The following is a 22,951-nucleotide window of genomic DNA, read 5'->3' on the forward strand; positions in this document are numbered from 1 at the left end:
CACTTCCGTGGTGCTAGGGATGGAACTCAGGGCCTCATGCATGCCAGGCAAGCATTCTACGCTGAGCTATATCCCCAGCCAGGTAAAAGAGAAAGTCTTAAAAATTAAAAAGAAATGAAGCAGTTTCTGGTTATGATAAACTAAACCTCTACCAATGAGCCCTTTTCGTCCCACAGAAAATAACTAAAGAAGCTTCACATAATGGGAAAAGAAAAAAAAAAAAAAAAACAGCCACCAGAAGTTACAGGAGAATGAACAGAAGCCATCAGTTGCAGAATTCAAGCTCCCAGGAAAAGGAGGGGCAGGAGGGAACCAAGTGGCTTCTGGCTTCTGGGACTAAATAAAGTATTCAGACCACACAAGGTAAGGGCAGACAAGGAAAACCCTCAAGTTTTCTAGCCTGGGGATCTAGAAAAGGAAAGTTAGCAAACTGAATGCTCATGCAAATGGGGAAATTCTAAAAGGGAGCAGGAACAGAAAGGGAATCCCAAACTCTCCACATCTACCTCTCTGACTGACCCCTGAACCATACAAGTGCAAAATAATACACTGGGATATGCACCAGTTTAAGAGAAAAGATCTGAACAGAGTCACAAGCTACAACCTGAGCAAGAATTCGCATTTCAATTCCAACTAAGAAAATGACCCATTGAAATAAAGAAAACATAGTAATTGGGTATTAGAATCCAAAGTCTCCACACTTTAATATTCAAGACATCCAGTATAGGATTCAAAATTATCCAAAAAAAGAACAAATAAAATTAAACACATTTTCAAAAGAAATGAAAGTCAATCTAGTCCAATATTGAAATAAAACAGATGTCAGAACTCACAGACATGGATTTAGTGCAGTTGCTCTAACTATCCTCAATGAAGTAAAACAAAATACACTTTCAAAGCATGAAACGCTAAACAGAGAAATGGCAGGTCTCAGCAGGAAAAGCAAAAACAATGAAAGATGAATAAGATGGAAATTCTAGAAATGAAAAATATGACTTCTGAAATAAAAAAAAAATTCATGAGATGGGATATCAAACTTGAAAACAGATTAATAGTAAGTGTCCAAAGTTAAAAAAAGGGGGGTGGGGGGGATGGAGGTAAAAAAGAATAGAACTTCAGAGGCCTGTTAGATGATATCAAAGAATAAGATGTATGTGTAATGAGAATACATAAGGGAAGGAGAGAAAGAATGGAGGAGGGAAAATTTTTGAAGAAATAATGGCCAAAGATTTCCCAGATTTGACAAAAAAGCAGACATTTTCAAACACAAAATAATAAACACAGAGCAGAATAAATACTTAGAAGACCACCTGATATTTAAGCTGGCAAAAGCCAAATATAAAGAGCATCAAGATAAAAGCAATTGTATATACTTCATGGACATGTAACAATGGCTGAATTCCCCCTCTAGAAACATGAAGGCCAGATGGAATGACATCTTTAAAGTACTGAAAGAAAGAAAACAACTGTCAAAGCAGAATTTTACATTCAGCAAAAATATTATTCAAGAATAAAAGCAAAATAAAGACATTTCCAGATTTAAAAAATCTAAGAAATTTGGTCAAAAGCAGAGCTGCACCACAAAAAAAGAAAAGAGAAGTTGTTTTTTGGGCTAAAGAGAAATGGCATGAGATAGGAAGTCTCTCAGAAAATGGTAAATACCTTAAGTAAAAGCAAAAGATTGAACTTTCTTTTCCTCTTAATTTCTTTATGAGCCATATAACTTTAAAATTAAAGTCATAACACTGTGTTATGGAGTTTATGACATATGTATACATATTACAAAGAACAATTACCTAATAGATATATGAGCCCATAAATCTGCAAGATTTCTATATTTTATTTCTTTTATTTTGTTTTGTTTTGTCTGTCTTTGCAGTACTAGAGACTGAACCCAGGGCTTGGTGTATGCTAGGCAAGTGCTCTGCCACTAAGCCACATCCCTGGCCCAAAATTTCTATATTTTAAATAAAGTTGTACATTATTAACTATGAGTTAACTGTGAAAAATTAAGGATGTATATTTTAATTGCTAGAGCAACCATTATTTTTAAAATGAAAGAAAAAAATGCCTAAGAAGCCAATAGGAAAGTTTAAAAAGTTGAAAGGAAATTGATGGAAAATATATATACCACACAAACTGTAAACAAAAGTTGGAGTAGCAATATCTGTATCAGATAAAATAGATTTCAAAATATATTAGCAAGGATAAAGAATACACTTCATAGCAAAAAATGAACATTCAACAGGAATAGCCTATATATGAACCCAATCACAGAGCTTCAAAACACATAGAACAGAAATTGACACCTTTAAAGGAAAAAATAAATTCCAAAATCACGACTGATGGGAAAAATTAGATAAAAATCAGTAAAGGCACAGAAGATTTTAAAACATCACCCAACAATTGTAAAAATGCACATTCTTTTCAATTGCACATGGAGTGTTTACCAGTATAGGCTATATTAGGGGCCCTAAGACAAGTCTCAATGAATGTCAAAAAATTAAAATCACACAGACATGTTCTCTGACAAAAATGGATTCAGGTTAGAAATCCAAACCAAAGATAACCAGAAAAATTCCAAATATGTGGAAATTAAACAACATATTTCTAAAGAAACTTTGCCAAAATAGAGTGAAATTATAGACTATTTCAAACCCAGCAATAATGAAGATAAAACCTATCAAAATTTGTAGGATGCAGTTAAAGCAAGACTCATAAAAAAATTTATGGCTATAAATTAGTTTTATATTACAATGGAAGAAAGATCTCAAATCTATATTACAAACTTTCACTTTAAGACACTAGACAAAGAGCAAATTAAACCAAAAGGAAACAGCTAAATTCAGAAATCAATTACATAAAAAACAGAAATGATACAGAAAATCACCAAAACCAATGTTGGTTTTCAAAGAAGACCCAAAAATTTATAAACATCTAACCAAACAAATCATGAAGGGAAAAAAAAGAGATATTAATTGCCAATATCAGAAGTAAAGGAAGTGCATAGCAACAAATTCCACTGGTGTTAAAAAGGACAATAAGGGATTATTACAAACAACTTTTTGCCAATAAATAGACATCTGGACAAATCTGTCACACAGACAAACTCCTCAAAAGACACAAATAACCATAACCCACCTGTGATAGGATGATATTTTGTTGTTGTTTTCAACCACAGTTTCTGGCTCATAACTCCCACAGCCCTTGTTATTTACTAAATGACAAGAACAGTGAAGTTCAAGTACATGGCCTTTGTCTTTGGTTCCTTTGGAACTGCTTCAGAGAGCTAAAGGTAAAGGGATTTATGATAATGTGGGGGCACTTCAGGCCTCAGAACAGGCCTCAAAGAGTTAAATCTCTCCTTCTGATCACCTGCCCTTCTTCACCTGCTCCTTTTTCTCCCTAAGACAGGCTAGGGAACTAGGATTTCTCTAATCTTCTCCCATTTTTCTATCTTGGAGCTGGTCACTTAGAAATTCTCTGACCTACTTTGTATAATAGTAGATCATTAGATGGCCATTTCAGAAGGGTCCTGCCCAATATCTAGGAGGAAGAGAGGCCAAGACGAAATGGAACAAGCCTTGCTGGGTTCCCTGTCATTCTCATAAAATTAGATTACACCCTTTCTTTCCAAACATAGTTCTACATGGTTACACATGCTTCAATCACACTTATGCAATGAAGTCTTCATAAAAACCCAAAAAGACAAGGTTCCGAGAGCTTCTGAAGAGTGCAGCACCCGGGGAGCTTCCGTGCCCTTCCCCCATACCTCAGCCCTATGCATAGCTTCATTTGTATTCTTTTCATAACATGTAATAATAAACCAACATACATAAGTATTTCCCCAAGCTGTGTGTGTGGTTCAAGCAAACTAGTACACCTCAGGAGGGAGTGTGGGAGCCCTGATTTATAGTTGGTCATCGAGAAGCACAGGTAAAACAAACTGGGGCCTAAGATTGGCATCTGAAGTGAACAGGGGACCCAATGTCAAGGACAGCCCTCAACATTTTGAGATCTCCAAGTATGCAGTATCAAACTGAACTGAACTAGAGGCTACCCAGCTGATATCCACTACAGAATTAACTTAGTGCTTAGCTGTGGGGAGAAATCCCCAAAACTGTTGAAGTCACAGAAGGGACCTATGTTATAAGCATACACTAGGAGAAACTGAGTTTGAGTTTGTTTTTCTTCCATACCATCCGATGACCCAAGAAAAAATTAAGCACCCCTCAAAAAAAACTTTGAATAGCTTTGTATCAATTAAAGAAATTGAATTTAAAATTTAAAACCTCCCCCAAAAAAATAATAACCTACACATCACTTTACATTGTTCTGAAGGCAATAAAAAGAAATAAAAAGGCATTGAGATTGGGAAAATAGATGTAAACATGATCATCATGTTGAAGACGTTAGTAAAAAAACTTCGTTAAAGAAAAAAGTTAATAATTTTTTTCAGCCTAATAAGCAAGTGTGACAGAGTGCAGGATAAAAGAGAAGCATGCAAAAATCAATTGTATTTAATTATCCTGACCACAGATAATTAGAAAATCAAATTTGAAAAACAACACCGTTCATAAAAATATTGAGGAATAAATTTTATTGAGGATACAGCAACTACAAAAACATTGCAAACAGGAATTAAGTAAGATCTAAATGTGTGTGTGTGTGTGTGTGTCTATGTGTGTATCATCTAAGATTGAAGAACTCGATGTTAAGTTAGTAATCTTCCCTAAAATGATCAACAGACCAATGAAAATCAGTTTCCTTTGGGGAAAAAATGACATACTAATTTTAAAATTATAGGTGGTACACACCTATAATACCAGCAGCTTGGGAGCCTGAAGCAGGGGGATTGCCAGTTCAACGCCAGCCTCAGCAACTCAGCAAGATCCCATCTCTAAATAAAACATTAAAAAGGGCTGGATATGTGGCTCAGTGGTTAAGCTCCCCTGGGTTCAACCCCCAGTACCAAAAATAAATAAATAAGAAGCAAAGGACCTAAAATAGCTAAAACAATTTGGGGAAACAATAACAAATCATGGAAGACATACAGTCATAAAGAGAGTATGTTCAGACAGTATATTCTTGACATAAAGAGACATATAGATAGATAAACAAAATAGAGCCCAGAGATAAATACATAGATACATACACATATACTTGATTGATTTTCCGCAAAGATCCCACGATAATTCAATAGAGACAAAATTATTTTTGCAACAAATGATGCTAGAATAAATAGACTTTGCATATGGAAATAATAACCTCAAACCTTACCTCACAATATACATAAAAATTGACTCAAAATTGTTCATAGACCTGAATATTAGAAATAAAAATATTAAGCTTTTAGAAGACAACTTTGGAGAAAATATTTAAGACACTGGGCTAGGTAAAGATCTTTTACACAGGATATTGAAAGAACAAATGATTTTTTAAAAATCCATAGAATAAACTATGTGATTTAAGTTTTACTTTTTTTTTTTTTGCTGGGGATACGGGAATTACGGGGGATTGAACTCAGGGGCAATTGACCACTGAGCCATATCCCCAGTCCAGTTTTGTATTTTATTTAGAGACAGGGCCTCACTGAGTTGCCTAGTGCCTCACCATTGCTGAGGCTGTCTTTGAATTCACGATCCTCCTGCCTCAGCCTCCCCAGCCTCAGTGCCCAGCTTAAGTTTTACTTCTTGAAAGTGATAGTTAAGGAGCTATAGATTGGAAATAAAATTTTTCAAAACAAAGTGCTTGAATCTAGAGCATATAAAAAAAACTCTTTCAGCTCAACAAAAAGAAAACAAAAATTGAATAAAAATGAACAAAAGTTTTGAACACACATTGTCCAAAAGAAGATATACAAATGGTCAATCTGCACATGAAAAGACACTCAACATCACTACATTACAGAGAAATGCTAATTAAAACCACCCTGAGATACCACTGCATGCTGACTAGTACCGAGTGTCGGGAGAATGTGGAACAACTGGAGCTCTCTCTTGTATCACACAGGTGGGCATGCAGAATGTTATAGTCCCTTGGTAAAATAGTACAGCAACACTTTATCACATTAGATATCCATTTATTATGCTATCAAACAATGTTTTTCCAAGAGAAATAAAAACATACGTCCACTTGGAACATGTATGCAAATATTCCCAGCAGCAATATTCATAATGGCCCAAAACTGGAAACAACCCAAATGTCTATTGACTGGTGAATGGTAAACTCATGCCATGGAATACTATAGAACAATAAAAAAATGAATGGAGTGGTAATAAATACAATAACATAAATTAATCCCCCCAAAACTATACTAAATAAAAGCTGCTATAGGTTGGATAAATATCCCCCAAAGGCTCATGTGTTAAAGGTTTGGTTGCCAGACTGTGGTGCCAGTGGGGATGGGGAATTTAACCTTTAGGAGATGGGGCATAGGGGGAGGAAGTTTAGATAATTGCAGGTATGCCCTTAAAGGAGCATCTCTGCTTCCTGGCTGCCACAAGGTGAGCACGTGCCTCTTCTACACATTCCTACTACTCATATACCACCTTGCCACAGGCCCAAAGATAACAGGGCCAAGTGATCATGGACTAAAATCTCTAAAGCCATGAGCCAAAATAAGCCTTCCATTCTTATAAAATGATTATCTCAAATATTTTGTCAGAGTGATAGAAAGTTGACTATCACAAACAGGAAAGCCTATGTATTGAATGATTCTATTTGTATGGAATTCTTTGAAAGGCATCATGATAATGACAGAAAGATGATCAATGTCTTCCTGGGTCTAGGGCTAGAAGGAGGGGACTGAGAACAAAGGTCACAAGCATTCTCTTCGAGGTAAAGCAACTTTTCTCTATATTGTTTATGATAGTGATTACATGATTTTATGCCCTTAGCAAAATAAGTCGATCTGTGTTTTAAAAATGAATGAATTTTATTATATGTAATTATTTCCATAATTAACAAAAAGAGGAAAAATAACATTTTAATATGTAGGTATTTGGGCATGTCTACACTAGAAGATGTAATGACAGAGTCAGATGATTATACTTATAAATGAATAAGTTGGATTTATGAAAAATATTTAACATTTATTTTTAAGGGCTAAATAAATATATTTCTATATATAGATGAAATCACTATACATAGGCTAATTCACATGTAGACAGATAAAGGTACATTGTACACATAGCTCTAAGAAAAAAACAAAAGAAAGGTTTCAAAAAGATTTTAAAGACATTCACTAGAGGGCTGGGGTTGTGGCTCAGTTAGTAGAGCACTTGCCTAGCACATGTGACGATCTGCGTTCAATCCTCAGCACCACATAAAAATAAATAAATAAATAGCAACTAACACTATTTAAAAAAAATTCATTAGAAAGAAATCCATACAGAAGAAAGAACAAGGCAATGTTTGTACAGTAGGGATGGCAAGGAAGAGTGCCTACACGATGGAACAAAACAAATACCAAAACCATTCCCAGAACACTTCACTAGAACACTTCCTATGTTATACACAGAACATTTCCTTATTTTATAATAAAAATTTTTGAAATTACATATTGGAAAGATATGCTGTAATCATTTAAGCATAGGCAATACTGAATCAAATTATAGTTAAAGCTACTTTAAAGAAAAATAAAAAACCACTTGGGCAACCAGGCAAAAAACATTAAACCGTTAATAAGAAAAAAGAACTAAGATTGTCATCAGACTTCTCACCAATTCTTCATGCCAAAAGAAAATCATATAATGAATTTAAGACATTCAAGTAAAGGAAATAAAAAATCAAGGATTTTATAGCTTCCCAAACTGATATTCAAGTACAAAGCTGCAAACAAATCATTATAAATTTGCCAAAATGCAGGGAATATTGATCTTTTGAGTCTTTCCTAAGGAATCTATTAGAAAAGGAGATTCACAACCAAAAAGACTGAGAGAGAGCAGCAGCACGAGTGGAGAATATGAAATGTAAAAGTATTTGTAGAAAAAGCTAATTCATGGTTATAAGACAGAGCATATAATAGACATGGTACAATTTTTAGAAATGGGGGCAGGTGGGGAATAAGTAGTGCATATGGATGTGACTGCCTAATGGGTATGAAGTGGAAATAAAGGGACACTACTTTATGTCAGAGACTGGGATGGAAGGAGGGGAAGGACAACAAGAGATTGTAAGCCTACTCCAACACTGTTCAATATAAGGAACCAATTAGTCCAAAAAAAACAAGTGAACTAATGGTATTATAGAAAGGCATTAGTATAAAGTTAATGGCAGAACAAATGAGCAAATTAAACCCACTGCATAATGAAAGAGCTTAGATATAAAAGACATAACGATAAAACAATATGATAGAACTGAGGCCAAACATATTAATCATATCAATAGATGTAAATGGGCTTAACTCACCTATTGAAAGAAAAGGATTTTCAGTTTGGCTAATAAAGCAAAATCCAACACTATGCAGAATACAAGAGACACACCTAAAACAAAAAGATTCAAAAGAGTTAAAAATAAAAGGATAGAGAAAGATATATCAGGCAAAAACAAATAAAAGAAAACAGGGGTCATAATCTTGATTTCTGACAAGATGGAATTCAGATCAAAAAGCATTACACAGATAAGAGCATTACATGCACCTAGTGCATACAGCACAATTCACAGTGAAACTAGTTATTAACATTTATGCCCCCAGCAACACAGTAAAACCTTCCATTAAGCACCACCCACAGAAGATGCAAGGGGACACAGAAACACCAACAATAGAGACTTTAACAGACCTCCCACACTTCAAGATCAAGTGAACTGAAACTAATAAAGGTACAGAAGAGCTGAACAACATAAATAAGGTATCTATTATAGATATCTATCAAACTATGAAATTGTATTAATAATGGAGATTACAACTTCATGTACACAAACAGCATTCACAAAAACTGAAGAAGTCTTAAGACACGGAGAAGACCTCAAAGTTTTAAAGAATAAAAACAATATAGTAGCATCTTCAGAACATAATGCAATAAAACTAGAAATCGATAACAAAAATTTTAAATGTCCTTCCATGTGGAAATTTAAACACTCCCAAACAACTTTTGGGTCAAAGGCAAAATGCAAAATTAACTACAGAATTTCTTGAAAAGAGTGAGAATAAAGGCCTGACCTTACTAGAATCTGCAGGCTACCATCAAAGGAAGTGTCAAAGAAAATATATTGCATGAAATGCCTATATGAATAAAAATTTCAATATATTAACAACCAACTCAAAAACCTAGAAAAGGAACACTATAATAAAACAAAGAATCAGAACAAAATAATCAGTATTTATAATAAATGTTGAAATTAATTTGCCCCCTCCAAGAGAAAACCACAGTAGACATTATAAATAAAAACAAAAAAGACCTCATTGGAAAAGAAATAAAACAGATAAACCAATAACTAACCCAATAAAAAAGGGAGGGGCCCAATGGAGAAAGCACAAAAATGTGACATTAAATACACAACATTAGAAACGATAAGGAGAAAACCAACATCAAATACAGGTTTTTTTTTAATTTCTAAGAACTCCCTTGCATAATTCTATGCATATTTGAAATTTTAATGAAATGTATAATTTTTTAATACACTAGGGGTTTTTTTGGTTTTTTTTTTTTTTAGTTGTAGTTGGACACAATACCTTCATTTTATTTATTTTTATGTGGTGCTGAGGATAGAACCCAGGGTCTCGCACGTGCAGGGCAAGCACTCTGCCACTGAGCCACAACCCCAGCCCTGAAATGTATAATTTTTTAGGGAAATAAAACTTCCAGATTTGACCCCAGTAGAAACAAAAAGTTACTAGATTGAACAAATGTCATAGAACAAATACAGAAAGAAGTTAAAGACTTCTACTGCAAAACAAAACAAAACAAAAAAAACATACTAGGCCAGATTGTTTCAGAGTGAAATTCTAACCGACTTTAAAGATGGACAATACCAATTCTACTTTATTCCACAGCAATGAAAGAAAATTCCAAACTCACCTTGTATTATGGGTAAAATAAACACTGTTCCCAGATCCTGACTAGAATTAATCTTTACACTAAACCTCCCCCCAAAAAACTATGAATCTATCTAACTTACTAATAGCAATACAAAATGTCTTCTGCAAAATGTGACAAAATCCAATCTTGGGTATTAATAAAGTTAAGAGAAGAAATCATATAGTCTCCATACATGGAGAAAATGAATTTGATTCAACATCCATTCAGGTTAAAAAAAAAAAAAAAAAAAAGCCAGGAATGGTGGTGCACGGTGTACTCCTTTAATCCCAGAAGCTCTGGAGGCTGAGGCAGGAAGATTGTGAGTTCAAAGCCAGCCTCAGCAAAAAGCAAGGCGCTAAGCAACTTAGTGAAACCCTGTCTCTAAATAAAATACAAAATTGGACTGGGGATGTGGCTCAGTGGTTGAGTGCCCTTGAGGAAAAATATTTTAAGAACAATAAAATGGGATTTGATGGATGGATAATTCCTTAACATATTACATCAGCTCCAAAGAATATCTTACTTATAGAGAAATACCAGAGGCCCTCCCTGCTAAAGGTAAAAGCAAGAAAAAAAGCACCTACTCTCTCTGCTTTATTTAACACTGTGTTAGAGATATTTGCCAATGAAATTAGGAAAAAAAAATGCAATTAGAGGCATAAAAATTGAATAGAAAAAGAAAGGATAAAACTATTTTCTATTCGCAAACATATAATTATATATCTTGAAAACCCAAAAGAATAGATGGAAAATGACTGCAAAAAATTTAGTAAAGTAAGTTTATAAAATTAGCAGACAAAAATCAATAGCCCTAACCATAAAATTAAAAGATAAGAATGAAAAGAAACATCCCGATTATGGTAATAAAAAATATAAAATACTAAGCATAAGTTTAATAAAAAATTCCAAAATATATAAGTCAAAAACTTTTTTTTTCTGGTACTGGGGATTGAACCCAAGGGTGCTCTCTTAGTCTTTTTTATTTTTTATTTTGGGACAGGGTCTCACTAAGTTTCCCAGGCTGGCCTCAAATTTGTGGTGCTCCTGCCTCAGTCTCCCAAGTAGCTGGAATTCCTGGTATATGTCACCTTGCCCAACTATAAGACAAAACTTTACCCCTGCAAAGGCACAGACTTGAACCAATGAAAAGACATACCATGTTGTCAGACAGTACAACTAAATATCATTAAGATGTCAGTTCTTCCTAAATAAGACATTTTATGAATGTAATGTGATATTCATAACTCTATGAAGTTTTTTTGAGCTATTCAACTCAATTATAAAATTAATTTGGAAGAATTTAAAAAACAAAGCCAGAAAAACTTGAAAATTAAGAATAATGAATGAGAAAGGGGAGAGTCAAAATTCTCTACAAAAATATTAGCCTTCAGTTTAAACAGAAGGAGGAAGAGGAGGAGAATCATGCCAAGTTCTTTTTAATATCTTATTGTTTTAGAGATCTTGATAGGTTATTAAAGAAAAGCTGAAGAATATATACATTTCTCCAAAATCTGATGCCCTTGGAGACTCACCAGGAAGCTCTTCCTAAACCTAGTTCAGTGCCTAACACATTATAGACACCCAATAAATATTTGTTGAATAAGTGAATAGATAAAATACTGAGTAGTACCACAATAGAATAGATCTGTAGTTAGTGAAACTGTCATATCTAAAAAAGTATTGATTAATGGCTCAGAGCCAACTTGAAACAAATATTTTAATGACAGTTCCCAAGGTTTTGTGCTTCTTTTTTCCTCATCATTTTCATTTGGGATACTTCATATAGGAATGCACATTATTTTTGATAGTTGATACAAAATTCACTGAAGGATGGCTAATACATTGGATGATAGAATCAGTCATAACAGTGAAATAACACTAATAAGACAGTGTTTAATAAGGATCATAATGAATTAAATTCTGCCCCCCCACCCTCAATTATATGTTCAATTCTTAACTCCAGGTAACTGTAAACACGACCCTAATTGGAAATAGAGTCTTCAAAGATATAATCAGTTAGGATGAGGTCAGATTGAATTAAGATGGACTCTAAATCAAATGACTGGAGTGTGTTTAGAAGAGATTTGGATACAGAAATACAGGCCATATGTAGATAGAGGCAAAGATTGGAGTGATACAGCAAACCAAGGAATTCCTAAGATTGCTGACCACCACCAGAAGCCAAGAGAGAGGCAAGAATGATTGGACCCCTAGGGCCTGCTAACACTTTTTGTAGATTTTCAATTCTACAACTGTGAGACAATAAGCTTCTGTTGTTTTAGGTGGCCAGTTTGTAGTAATGTGTTACAGCAGCCCTAGGAGACTAATATACAGCTGAACATTTTATCTTTCAACTGCACAGATAGAGGATGAAGGAGAACTACAGCTATTCCTGTGGAACAGAACTGGCAGTTGAAGAGGGCCGGCAGCTTGAGATTATTGAAAGAGCCGAAGGATTACTTAAATTCTGAAATAAAAATTCCTGTACTCAGCACTAGCTAGGGTATATATGAAGTACTAAGTCGTATTTTATATAAGTGCCACATTTTAAAGAGGTCATAAGGAAGAACTGGAACACATTTTTAAATAGTGATGTAAAGAGGTAAGCGTCTAGAAATTTCATCACGTTATTATCAAAAATTATTGAGCAATCAGTCTACATATATTTAAAATATTCTACCATCGAGGAAAAGCTCTTTCTACTCCCTAAGAGAAGGCATTTTAATATGGGTCAAAAGTAATGGGAAGTTACTGACATGTTTTAAAAATAATGACAAGATGGTCTCTGTATTTTCAATAGATCATTTGGACAGCTATGTGAGGGCAGAAGCAGACACAGGGAGGCATAGTAGAGATGATAAACCCCATAATTAGGTTGATGATGGTAAGAATAAATAAGAAGTGAGATATCTGAGGAATATTTAGGAGATATAACCATAGAACTAAGGTAACAACACTTGTCTTTCAAAGGTATTATGAGAATAAATTATTATATAACAAAGTGCCTAGCACAGAGTAGGTACAAATAAATGTCTAAACTCTCCTTCTTAGAAAGCTTAAATTCAAATATATATAACTCTGACATGCTAATTTGGTTATATGATTATGAATTATTATATATTTCCACTTCTGAGGCAAGATCATTTTTATATATATTTTTAGTTGTAGATGGACACAATACCTTTATTTTATTTATTTATTTTTATGTCGTCCTGATGATTAAACCCAATGCCTCACAGATACTAAGCAAGCACTCTACCACTGAGCCACAACTTCAGCCAGATCATTTATTCTTAAATTAACATTATATGTACACAAATGTATATGTCCACTCAATTTTACCTTGTGTGAGACTAAGTCTCTAGGACCTATAAAAACAAAAGATACCTCAAAATGCTGAACACTCCTCCACTTTAATCCACATCAAATATTAAGTAAGACTCACATAATAATCAATATATTTCTTGGGAACATTGTTCCTGAAAAGTCCAGAAGATGAAAAGAAAAAGACAAAAACAGAACATATGGACTGAAAGAAGATAAAAATCCTAAATGAAATGGTTGGGCTTTCCACACTACAGAAAGCTAGTTCAATGATAAGAACAAATTTTTGCTTACTATACTTTTCAAGGCATAAACATTTCATTTCTAAGTCAATATATGTGTTCAGTTATACAAAAAGCTCCCATATCTTTTTAGAATATAAGAAATAAATGCACATGAATCTCCAACACAATTACTGCAAAACAAGAATCCCAACTCAAATCTTATTTATTGGTTGAGTAATCAATACATAAAACTTGAACAGGATCCAAGTAAAACTACATCCCAAAGAGTTTCCAACTTCAAATGTAATGCTGCTTTATCTTAAGAAATAACAGTCATCTGTGTGCTAAGATTTCCTACCAATTTAGAATCATAATTATTATGATAAACATAATAAAAGGAAAATTTAGCTAATTAGAAAGAACCAAAACCACAATGAACGTTCAGGAAAAGTGTGGCTTGTTATATAAATACTATAATATTTAATTTAGCAAATATATTTTAAGTACTTTTGATAACTATAGCTTTATCTCCCTATAAATACATTTGAAAAACATCCATTTTATACAATGTTCACATTGTATGGAATATAGAACTTCACATAATAAAAAAGTAAAATCTCCAAATTAATGCTATCCCAAAACTTGATTATATAATTCTTCCCTATAAAAGATATTTCATCCACCCTCAATCATTTTTACTTACTCGAGGAATTTTTGTGCAAACTATGCACTAGGCAATGGGTTGCATGTTGAAGACACAATATGAACATAACACAATCTACACAAAAAGTAAACTGAGGCAACTAACAAGAAAACTAATTATTAAAATACATTGTGAACACACAAACAAGGTATGAGAGAAGGCAGAAATCAGTCAGGGATTCCAAGCTAAATACTGAGCAGTAAGTAGGCATTAGACAAGCACAGAGAGGGCCATGGAGGGAAAGAAGGCATTCCAGCCAAAAAGAGCATGGAGCACTGGAAGAACTAACTGAAAAATGGTCCACTGTAACTAGAGCAAAGACGCAGGGCTGAGATCAAGTTGGGAAGGCTAGAATCAACAGGGCATGGTTTGTCAAAGAGTTACCACAAAGATCGGGAGTTTAGGGAGACTCCCAGATTTTTCACTTGGAAAATGGTAGTGCCATCCTCTGAAATGAGTAATACAAAAAGAAGTACCGATTTTGGGACAGAAGACAATGAGTTTGGATTCGTTGAGGATAAGATCTAGATAAAGACAGAAGCCTCCAATTTCAGAGACATGTTTGAACTAGAAAACTGTATTGAGAGGTTGTGCGTTCAACCACCAGCAACAAAACAAAACAAAAACAAGCAAACAAAAATGAAAATTGTACTGAGAAATCATTCCCATAGAGGAGATAACTGATACCATCCAAGTGAATGACATCAAGTCTGTGGAATTAAAAAGAGAGAGGACCAATCATGGAAACTTGGGTAAACACAATTTTTAAAAATCAGGAAGAAAGAGCCCTCAGGAAACATCTGAGGAGGAACAGTCAGAAAAGGAAAGCATAAAAAAGGAATCCAGCAACTACTATCAAATGATACAGAAAAATCATGCAAGGCAAAGGCTGAAAATCATTGTTCTTTTTGCAACCACAGACAAGAGTTAAGAGCCATACTCTAATTTTTTGCATATATGAATAAAATTAGAGGTTCTTTTAAAAGATTATAACAATGTACTTTTCTACTTTAGAAATGTTACCATATAATTTGCAAAAAAACAATAACAAAAAAAAAACTATCGTTTTCTCCAGTGTGGTCCTCAACTATGCATGGGAGAGGGACCATTTCAACTTCAAATCATGATAATTAAATATATTCTTAAAAGTGTATCTAAAGTAATCAAAAGTTTTTAGTTACTGAAATAAAGATACAGAGTTGGGTGAATACAATAAAAATATTATACATTCCCATTTCTATAATTAGCTGTTACCCAAATTATCAACAGATTGATTTCCAAATTTGACAAATATTTTGATGGATATTTATATAAAGGATGTATATTTAACAGCTGCTACACTGTCTTCACAGCATAAAAAGTGATAGATAGGCAGTTCATACCTTAGAAATGTTCTGTTAAGGGGATTAGCCAGTGCCCTATGAGACATATCAAGCCGAGGAATTGCCAGGAAGGCATGCCCTTCCACCCTGAGAGCTAGAGAAGAGGCCTGGATACAAGGAAGAATAGTCCAACAGTCCATACCCCATTTAACATCATGGCTACTTCTTGTTCTGTTACACTCTGAAAGGCTTAATCCAAACTTTATCATTATCCCCATTTTGGCAGCAAGCACATAATTTTATTCTTGATGATGGTAATAATAGCTTACATCTATTATCTTCACATTATGTGTCAGGATTCCATGGTAAGCACTTTTCATGGATCACCTCATTTAATCTTCACAACAATGATTACTATCCCTATTATAAAGATGATGCAATCAGTGCTTAGACAAGTTAAATTAACTTGTTCAAGGTCACAGAGCTTGCAGCAGGCAGAGCCAGGATTCAAACCCAGACAGTGAACTGACTCTAGAACCCCAACTCTTAATTTCTGCTGTCATACAAAGCAGAGCTTTGTTTGAAAGAGCACTTCCAAAGTACTCCTGATTGGTCAGTTTTAACTCTTAGAAGACAGAGAAAGTTGGGGGAGGGGAGTGACTCCTCTTTAGAATCCCAAATAAAAGAAACCATAAATTCTTACTTTTATTATTCCCAATTCTATGTCAGCTACATAAACATTTTCACTATAATGAACTTTGACTGTTAGAAAAAGAATCATCTAGAGGAAAAAGAATTTAACTCTTGTGTAATCGCCTGAGAAATTGCTAGGAAGATTTCCCCTCCTGTTATAAGGCTCTGCAGATAGCACTAAAAACAGACTAATGTTTAAAAACAGCCTCCAAACTATATCTTTGTTAAAACTAAACTGTCTCTCATCATTATTACTTATCTCATAACAGAGAATGCCACCATATAAAAATAAAATTCATTTTTCATTTCTCTGTGATACATGACTCTTTAAAGGTAAGTCACGTAATCTATTTAGGTTGAAATGCAAGTACTTCCTTTTGCTGGTTCAACCAAACTATGTCTACTTCCTGCACCAGTGAAACCTTTGCCCACATCAAGAGGCTCCAAGAAAAAGAGTAATAAAAATAATATCTTGATATTATATTAAAACTAACTCTTCCCCCCTTGGTCCGTGGAAAGTGGTATTGAACATGCTCCTGAATGCAGAGGAGAAATGAAATCTCAGTCTCTTCTTTTCCCTTCTAGTGATCTTCACACTCAATAGAAAAGAAAAATCTCATGGCCCTCCCTTCTCTCTCTCCTTTCCCCTCGTCATACTCCTACCAAGTATGACAATAAACTATCACCAATATGCAACTTCTCTTTAATAAAAAGTACTTATTCTTCAAGAACATCAACTATGCATCTTTTTGTGCTTCTGCTCTATTTTCAGGTACGTAATGTGCATTGGAGTGTCACTCATGTTAGTGCACATAAGAGGGAAAGAAAAAAATTCCTAACATCTTCACTCCAAATAAAAATGTCTAAAAACACCCAAAGCTTCCTTATCCTTTTCACAGCCTCCTCCTATTTACCTCCTTTGCCCTCCAAAACCCTTAGGACTAAACAAAGATGAATACTACTTATTCCATACTTTACAGTTGGAGATTCTGAGGCACAAAACTATTAAGTTAACTGCCCTATGTGTTACAGTTAATCAGAAGGGTATGCAAAGCTCAAATCCACATTGTAGTTCCAAATACAGTGTCTTTCATCCTCTACAGATGAAAACATCTGTTTTATAAACAAGTATAAAATAGCTATTTAAGCCCACAAATTGCCCTATACAAACAAGTCCCCATCTAGATTTTATTCATCCTGGCATTCACTGCCCAGGAAATAGACAAAACAAACCACCGAGTGCATGTCAAAAAAAAAGAAAAATTACCAAGGAAGGGAGCACAGTAAGAGGGCAGTAATACTCACTGGCTTTAACCTGAAATTACTTATGTAATATGTTACTGTAAAATCAAATGACAGGTGGTGGGTTTTTGGGGTTTTTTTTTTGTTGTTGTTGTTGTTTTGTTTTGTTTTGTTTTTTTTGACAATCATACCATAATAAAATCCTCAAGGGTATGATATTCTCCAGTGGGCATTCTATACTGATTCCAACTATGTTACCATTACTCAAAACAGAGTGCATCCAATTTTTTTAAAAGCTTCTATGGAAGCAGAATTTTTCATTGTCAGGGTAGATTCAACTTTTGCAAACAGGCAAAAAAATAATCACAAAAGACTTCCGTAACTATTTAGAAGAGATGGACTATTTAAGTGGAAAAAACTTGTCAGTGTCATGGCCATCATTTATTGAGTATATGCTATGTGCTAGGCCTACTAAACCTTCCATGTGTGTTCTCTCATTTATCTTCACAACAACCCCATTAACATTATTACCCTTTACAGATGAGGAAATAAGGTTCAGAGAGGTCAATTATTTTGCCCAAGGTCAAAGAGTGGCAGAACTAAGATTGAAATGAGGACCTTCCAGATTCCAAAAACAATTTAGGTGGTAGGTGGTCAGCACAATCCCTAAAGAACCAGCAGTCTGAGAATTCTGAGCCTTCAGTCCATTCAGCCTTTCTGGTGAATAAGTGACATGATGCATTTTATCATATATAAGATACTGCTCCCCAAAGAGACTACTGTTTTATGCGTCTCATAAAATGGCTTTAATAACCATTCCAAAGAAGAATTACAAAGACTCTCAAGTAGGGTCAGCATTATCAACATAAGTGTTTACTGCTTGGGAAGAAACAAGTCATTTAGATGAATAAGTTTTGGTATATTTGTTTAAAATCCAAACTCATTACTTAATAAAAACATCTTTTATTTCCAACCAGAGGTTGAAGCTCCTGAATCCCTCAAGTGCATTCAGGAAAATGTTTCACATTTATCAACCTATAAAGTACATGCCCAAGGCCTATTTGTGCGCACTGCAATAAGAGAGACTGTAGGGACCGTCTTAGAAAGTTACTCCGTCCATAAGGAGTAGCAGATTGTTTCCAATCAAGTACACAGTTAACATTACTGGGACAGCCAAAATTCTCCTGTGCTATATGTTAGAGTTTGTGTAAGCTGCCCTACAAAGGAAGCTTGCTCTTGGAAAAATAATTAGATCCATTAGATCATTTTCCCAGCGCCCCTTGCACTTTCTTTAAGCACCGCATGGTTGTGGTTACTTTTAGCACTAGTGTTGGTATTCATGAGTTAATTTTCCTTATACTAAATCCAGAATTCTGCCTGGCTCCCTGCTCCCTCCCCCTCCTCTCCTTTCTTGCCTCTTCAACCCGAAGTGGAAACTGCAGACTCAAACTCCCCTATGGCTCCAGCACCAAGAACTGGGCATGCTCAGAAGGCCAGGCAGGCTTTGGGTTGCAACTGACAGTTCCCCGCCCCTGATTTGCCGCTGCCCCCCTTCCCCCACTGCAACAAGAGATACTGAAATGTTTATCTGAAAGATACGAATTCTCTTTTTCCCAAGAATGACCCCATTTTAATTTCATTTCGCAGGGTCTCTTAGTCTTGCGAAACCACCACAAGCCTGGGAAGACCGCATTATTTTTCAGCACCGGGGACAGCGCCGCGCTGCCATCAACGTCCACCCTCCCCCACCTCCTCTTCCACCCCCACCCCCCACCCGCCCCAACCTCAGCCCCCACCCCCGCACCAGCACAATGCCAAGGTCTCCCAGCAGCCGCAAACGCCGCGACTGCGATAGCTCCCGCCGGGGGCCGGGCCGGAGTGCCGGGCCGGCTGCTACTTACACTGCTCCGCTTTGGTGGACATGGTGCTGTCCAGATGGAAAGGCTTTGCCCCAAAATCTGTGTCGTGTGAGCTCCCTCGCTCCGCCAGCGATGTTGCGAGGAAAAGAGCGCATACCCCCCACCCCCCACCCCCTCGCTTTCCCCCTCCCTTAGGCCCGTGTCGCTACCATTCGGACAAAACGCACATCAAATTGCAGAATTCGGTCCCGGAAGGTTAGGAAATCGCCCCCGGAGAAATGGGTGGGATTTAATAGGCGGCCAAAGGCTTCCTGTCCGTCCCCTCCTGGAGCTGCCCGCGTTGATGTGGGCGGGGAGACCGAAAGGAGAGAGCAAGCTGCGGCTCCTGGTGAAATGGGAAAATGGGCTCGACCGGGGGAGGAGTATTTCCATTCATAAGGCGCACGGAGGGGACGGGTGTTTCCCAGAGAAAAGCCTCTTAAAGTGCCGGAGTCCCCGACCATTTGGATCTCCCATTGGCGTGCTCCGGGCCTGTAAATCCTGCTCCCTGAGCAGCCCCCAGTGTCTCAACGCGGTGACCGGAGAGGGACACAGGTGCGTCCCAGACTTCGTCTCAATCTCCGGGAGGAAGGAGAGGGAGGCGGATCCGGGGCGGGCTGGAGAGAGCCGGGGCCGGAGGGCGACGAGGATGCTCCTGAGGACCGCGAGGAAGGAAATGCAGAAGTAACCCTTAGCATGGCTTCCCGGCGTGCTGCGGTCCGTGCCCTCTGCCTCCCCTGGCGGATGGGCTCTCCTGCTGATGATTAAGGATGGGAGGTCCCACTGCCAGGGGCTGTAAAAAGACTTGAGAAGTGGGGGCTAGAGAAAGGAGGAGATTTCCACGGATGTTGAAGCTGGAAAGGCCACCGAAAAGGAAGATGAAAAACTGGAGACAGGAAGAACCCAGGTGTGCTCCCTTGCAAACGTCCAGTCTAAATCCAGGCACCTTAGGAAGCCCCTCTGCTGGGGAATCGAAGCCAATAGAAAAGAAGGCAATAGAAAAGGGCATCATGCATATTAATAGAAAGATGCCAAAAGAGTCTACTACAAAGTGGAGAAGCATTCTCAACCTGGATTTGGAGTCAGGAAAAATCAGATTGAAGACCCAGTTCAGTATTTACTTCTCCAGAACTAATCTTTTAATCTCCCTAAACCTAGATTCTTTATCTATACAATGGGAAAAATAAAATCTGCCCTGTCACCCAAAGAGTTATAGGGCAGGTCAAACAGGATAATGGATGTGAAAATCTCTTTAAAATTAAAGTACTGTCCAGTTGCTACCCATTGTGACCATTCTTCATTCAAATAGTTTAGTTTGTAAACCTGAGGAGCAATGGTTATAACAAGTTGATTGAGGCTATAGGAATTATAAATTCATCAGTGATTTTCAACGTTTACTAGATAAATATTTTTCTATCTCACACAAAAAAAAGGAATGATCCGTATTTTAGGGAAAGAACATTAAGTTCTGTATGATATGTACAAATTAGCAAATTAAAATCTTTGATGATTAAGAAAAAATATTATGAACTAATGTCAAGAAAAGATGTTTCTGAGAGACCAGGAAAAAAGCCCTCAAACAACATGGAGATTGTCCATTATAATGAAGTTGCATTATGATGAAACAGTGGCCAAGTTTCATGGTATTGCAAAATGTTCATCAGGGAGTAGGATTTGGTGCTTTGGCATATATATGTGACTGGACCCTGCTGCCTCAGGCCTTGGAATGCCAGACTGAATGATGGGGCTATCATCCTATACCATATTTCATTCCCTAAACCCCCTCAACCACACCCCCCAAAAAAAGAAGTTCCAGTTTTCAGTCAAAGATAAATAATTCTGTGAAGAGCAATGATGGAGAGTTAATCCTGGATAAAAATATATTGGAATCATTCTGAATATGAATATAATGAACATTTCTGAGAAGATGATAAACATTTTGTATGATTAAAGGAAAGCTGAAGGATTTATTCAGAAATTTCTGGGAAGCTTGAAGCTTTGATTAAGAAAACAGTAATTGCATTTTTTTTAAGTGTCCTGGAAAACAGAAACAAAGGACAAAGTATCTATTGGAAAACTATTCTCCCTTCATCTGCTTACTATTTCTACTGTTTGTCTTAATAAACCTCCCATTGAGAGAGAATATAACAGTTTTAAGGTCATGGACTCTGGAGTTAGTCAAGTTTGAGACTCAGTTCTGCCTCTTATGAGCTGAGGGATCTTGTGAAAGTCATTTAACTTCTCGATGCCTCAATGTTCTCACTCACAAAAGACCCTTATTAGGGTCACATTTAAAGTTAATGTCCAGAATGAATGAGTATACTATGAGAACTAGAACAATCCCTGCCATACAAGTAATTGCTGTTATTGGTGTTACTGCTCAAGTAGCTCAAATGCAAGCAGTCTCTCAGGTTAGTTCAGACTGTTTAAGGCCTTTCAAAGTCTGCATTAACCAATTTATTGATATCCTAATCATGAGTCGAGGCTCTCACAACTTCAGCCTTCAGACCTGTGACTAGGGTATTTCCTCAATCCGGACCATCTCCACTGCCCAGCTCCTCCAGGCCAACATATGACCTGACTTACTCCTTTAATGAAACAAATATAAACTCCGTCACCTTTTCTTTTCTTCTCTTTATCTCCAACTGGGTTGACCTTTCTCTGTATCTTTTCTTCTACTGTAGAAGCAGTGCCTCTTCTCATTGCCAGATGAAATGCCCTTTGTTTCTTAATCTATACCTCTAATTAAAAATGTACTCCCATTTATTCCAGAATTTGATCTCTATATGTCCCTCTCCCTAGCAATTTCATTAAGCATGACTCTTTCTGCTTACAAACATGGATAAATTTCCTATCCTAGAAAAGCTGCACTCTAATAAATGGGCTCTCTTTCTCCAACTAGTGCCTGAACTTCCTTAACACTCCATCTGCTGTCAACTCCTGGCTCAAGTAGGTTCTCTCATCAGTCACTAATAAGTTCCTAATAGTCAGTTACTTTCTCGCTCTCGCTCTTGCTCTCGCTCTCTCTGTTTATTTGTTTGTTTTTGGTTCTAGGGATTGAACTCAGGGGCATTCAACCACTGAGCCACATCCCCAACTCTATGTTGTATCTTATTTAGAGACAGGGTCTCACTGAGTTGCTTAGCGCCTCGCTTTTGCTGAGGCTGGCTTTGAACTAGTAATCCTCCTGACTCAGCCTCCTTTTTGGGATTACAGGTGTGGGCCACCACACCTGGCTTACTTTATCTCTCTCTCTCTTTTTTATAACTTAAAAAAAATTGTAGTTGTAGATGGATAGCATGCCTTTATTTTATTTGTTTAATTTTGTGTGTGTGTGTGTGTGTGTGGTGCTAAGGATCAAACCCAGGGCCTCACACATGCTAGGCAAATGCTCTGCCACTAAGTTGTAGTTGGACACAATACCTTTATTTTATTTATTTATTTTTATGTGGTGCTGAGGATTGAACCCAGCACCTTGCATGTACTAGGTGAGCACTCTAACACTGAGCCACAACCCCAGCCC

The 22,951-nt window shown here is 36.4% G+C and overlaps 1 protein-coding gene across 4 annotated transcripts in view; it reads right to left on the minus strand.

Annotated features, from left to right (window-relative positions):
• Unc79 (unc-79 homolog, NALCN channel complex subunit) overlaps window positions 1–20,155 on the minus strand; it is a 267,146-nt gene extending 246,991 nt beyond the window's left edge. For 2 of the 4 annotated variants that reach the window (XM_058577733.1, XM_058577730.1), the window contains exon 1: window positions 19,432–19,543. In XM_058577733.1, coding sequence (XP_058433716.1) covers window positions 19,432–19,453 — 22 coding nt within the window. In that variant the 5' untranslated portion in view covers window positions 19,454–19,543. Of the gene's footprint in view, window positions 1–8,412; window positions 8,483–19,431; window positions 19,544–19,616 lie in introns of those variants that run through there. The other 2 variants (XM_058577735.1, XM_058577736.1) reach the window with 2 other exon arrangements.
• Window positions 20,156–22,951: the final 2,796 nt, after the last annotated feature.

This window comes from Marmota monax, unplaced genomic scaffold (assembly GCF_021218885.2).
Source record: "Marmota monax isolate L192 unplaced genomic scaffold, Marmota_monax_Labrador192_F-V1.1 WCK01_AAM20220418_F8-fsc00017, whole genome shotgun sequence".
In the NCBI taxonomy this organism is placed as follows: Eukaryota; Metazoa; Chordata; class Mammalia; order Rodentia; family Sciuridae; genus Marmota; species Marmota monax.